This window comes from Lathyrus oleraceus, chromosome 3 (assembly GCF_024323335.1).
Source record: "Lathyrus oleraceus cultivar Zhongwan6 chromosome 3, CAAS_Psat_ZW6_1.0, whole genome shotgun sequence".
Taxonomy (NCBI): Eukaryota; Viridiplantae; Streptophyta; class Magnoliopsida; order Fabales; family Fabaceae; genus Lathyrus; species Lathyrus oleraceus.
This window is the reverse complement of record NC_066581.1, coordinates 449585465-449587565: the sequence shown is the minus strand read 5'-3', so window position 1 is coordinate 449587565 and position 2101 is coordinate 449585465. Positions and strand designations below refer to the sequence as shown.

The following is a 2101-nucleotide window of genomic DNA, read 5'->3' as shown; positions in this document are numbered from 1 at the left end:
TAAATCATCTTTCCGTATCGGCGACGAACACCAAACATGATTGTCAAACGATTAAATGATATGTGGAACAATGACTCACACAATACATCTATTTATAACAAAAAAATTACATTTTACACTGAGGTGTCAATCCAATTGGCGTCTCCTTTGTAAAAATACACATGGGCGTCAATTGGATTGGCTAGGGCACATGCCCTAGCCAATCCAATTGATGCCTCCAATCAATTTTTAAGAGGAGTCGCCAATTGAATTGACGTCTCCTCCTAAAAGTGGGGTAGTTTGAGAATTTTTTTAAAACCAATGGTATTTTAGAATTTTCCTTAAAAAATTGGGTTATTTTTGTAAAAAATTCCATATATATATATATATATATATATATATATATATATATATATATATATATATATATATATATATATATATATATATATATATATATATATATATATATATATATATATATACATACATACATTAAGACATTAAAAAACAGTATTGATCCAATTTTAGATTTAAAAACTATGATTGGTTCTGATATATTTCAACTTTATGTTTTAAAAAGATTCTATCAATCTTGTAAATAATTGAATACACAATAATGCGTCTCGGTTAATGGAACAAGAGACGATATAATAAAATAATACAGAAAGGATAATTTGGTAAATTTAACACATAGACAACCATGGTGAATAGATAATATATAGTTAATTAAATGGACTTGCATATCAAGATTGAAAGGATATTCTTCTCAGGTTTGTGGTTTTCACAGAGCAGATCGAAATTTTTGCCGTTGAATCAATCAAGAAGATAGGTTGAGTTAAGATCCTAAACCATAGAATAATTTGCAGGTAGTTTTGAGAACAAAGTTGATGTTTGATTATTGTAAAAAACTGAAAACAAAATTAACAACATTTATTTCTCTCAATTGTGCAGGCTATACAAAGGTAGAGAGACATTATGAACACCCTCCGGTCGTTTTGGAACAGTCCAATTGGTCCTAAAACCACTCATTTCTGGGGTCCTACCTTCAACTGGAGTCTTCCTATTGCCGTAACCATTCTAACCATTCTAATACTTAGATTTACCTTTCGATTCGTTTTAAAAAAAAAAGGAAATAAAGTAAATGTTTTCTTACAATTGTTGTTAGGCTGTAATGGATACTCAGAAACCACCAGAAAAGATATCTGGCAATATGACTACAGGTTAGATCTCAATAATAATTTTATTGGATCAGATGCATGGATTATTCAATAAAATAGAACAATTGAATGTGTTTTTTTCATAGAATTCTGAAAAGAAAAATATAATTAGTTGGAGATGAGTATATTGAGTTGAATTTAGAAATTTTCTAATTTTATGACTCTATATAAATTGTGTAGTAATGTGTCTTTATTCGGGAATATTTATGCGGTTTGCTTGGGTGGTGAAACCGCGGAATATACATCTTCTCGTATGTCATATGTCTAATGAGACAGTACAATTGTATCAACTCTCAAGGTGGATCAGATCTCAAAGGTAAATTAAATACTTTAATATTTTTTTAGGAAATGCTTTGGTGTATAATATGTGTTATGTGTATGATGATGATTTTAGATATAAATGGAAGATACATAAATCTGTTTTTACTCTTTTGTTTGATGTAAACAGTGGCACTGAGGTGAAGGAAGAGAAAGCAGAAGAGTAAAACCCAGGTTCCAAGTGTAGGCAAAATAAGTCTTATGTTACTTGTCATTCATTGTTTACTCTTGTAGTTTAATGTGATTTGTGGGTTATATTAGTCACATTTCAAATGATATTATGTTTAAACTTTTTTTTAAAGTATTTATCATATCATGTGATTCAAAATCATATATGGTTTAAATTACTTGAATAATGTAACATGATTTGAATATCATAAGACATGATTCGAATGATGCGATTCAATAATACTTATATCTTATGAATCAAACAAGTCACTGGCTAATTATTTGCTTGAATAATTTGTTTTATTCAAATTAACTTTGAAAATATTTGAATTTGTTATAACAAATTGGTTAATTAGTTGATTTGATTTGAAAAACACAAAATTTGATCTAAACTAACAAATCCAATGCTGAAATTT

General features: G+C 28.3%; 1 protein-coding gene across 1 annotated transcript; it reads left to right on the top strand.

The window, feature by feature from the left end:
* The first annotated feature begins 572 nt into the window (after positions 1-572).
* On the top strand, positions 573-1848 carry LOC127128121 (mitochondrial pyruvate carrier 1). Its single transcript, XM_051057370.1, has 5 exons — positions 573-848; positions 934-1050; positions 1148-1202; positions 1380-1515; positions 1648-1848. Exons 2-5 carry the CDS (start codon positions 958-960, stop codon positions 1682-1684), a joined length of 321 nt encoding a protein of 106 aa, XP_050913327.1. The 5' UTR covers positions 573-848; positions 934-957; the 3' UTR covers positions 1685-1848.
* The last annotated feature ends 253 nt before the right edge of the window (positions 1849-2101 follow it).

What these genes read in the sequence shown, in the direction of transcription:
- LOC127128121 (XM_051057370.1), top strand. Translation starts at nt 958, where the DNA reads ATGAACACCCTCCGGTCGTTTTGGAACAGTCCAATTGGTCCTAAAACC. An exon ending in ACTGGAGTCTTCCTATTGCC is followed by an intron (nt 1,051 to 1,147) that starts GTAACCATTCTA and finishes AATTGTTGTTAG; the next exon opens with GCTGTAATGGATACTCAGAA. An exon ending in ATCTGGCAATATGACTACAG is followed by an intron (nt 1,203 to 1,379) that starts GTTAGATCTCAA and finishes TAAATTGTGTAG; the next exon opens with TAATGTGTCTTTATTCGGGA.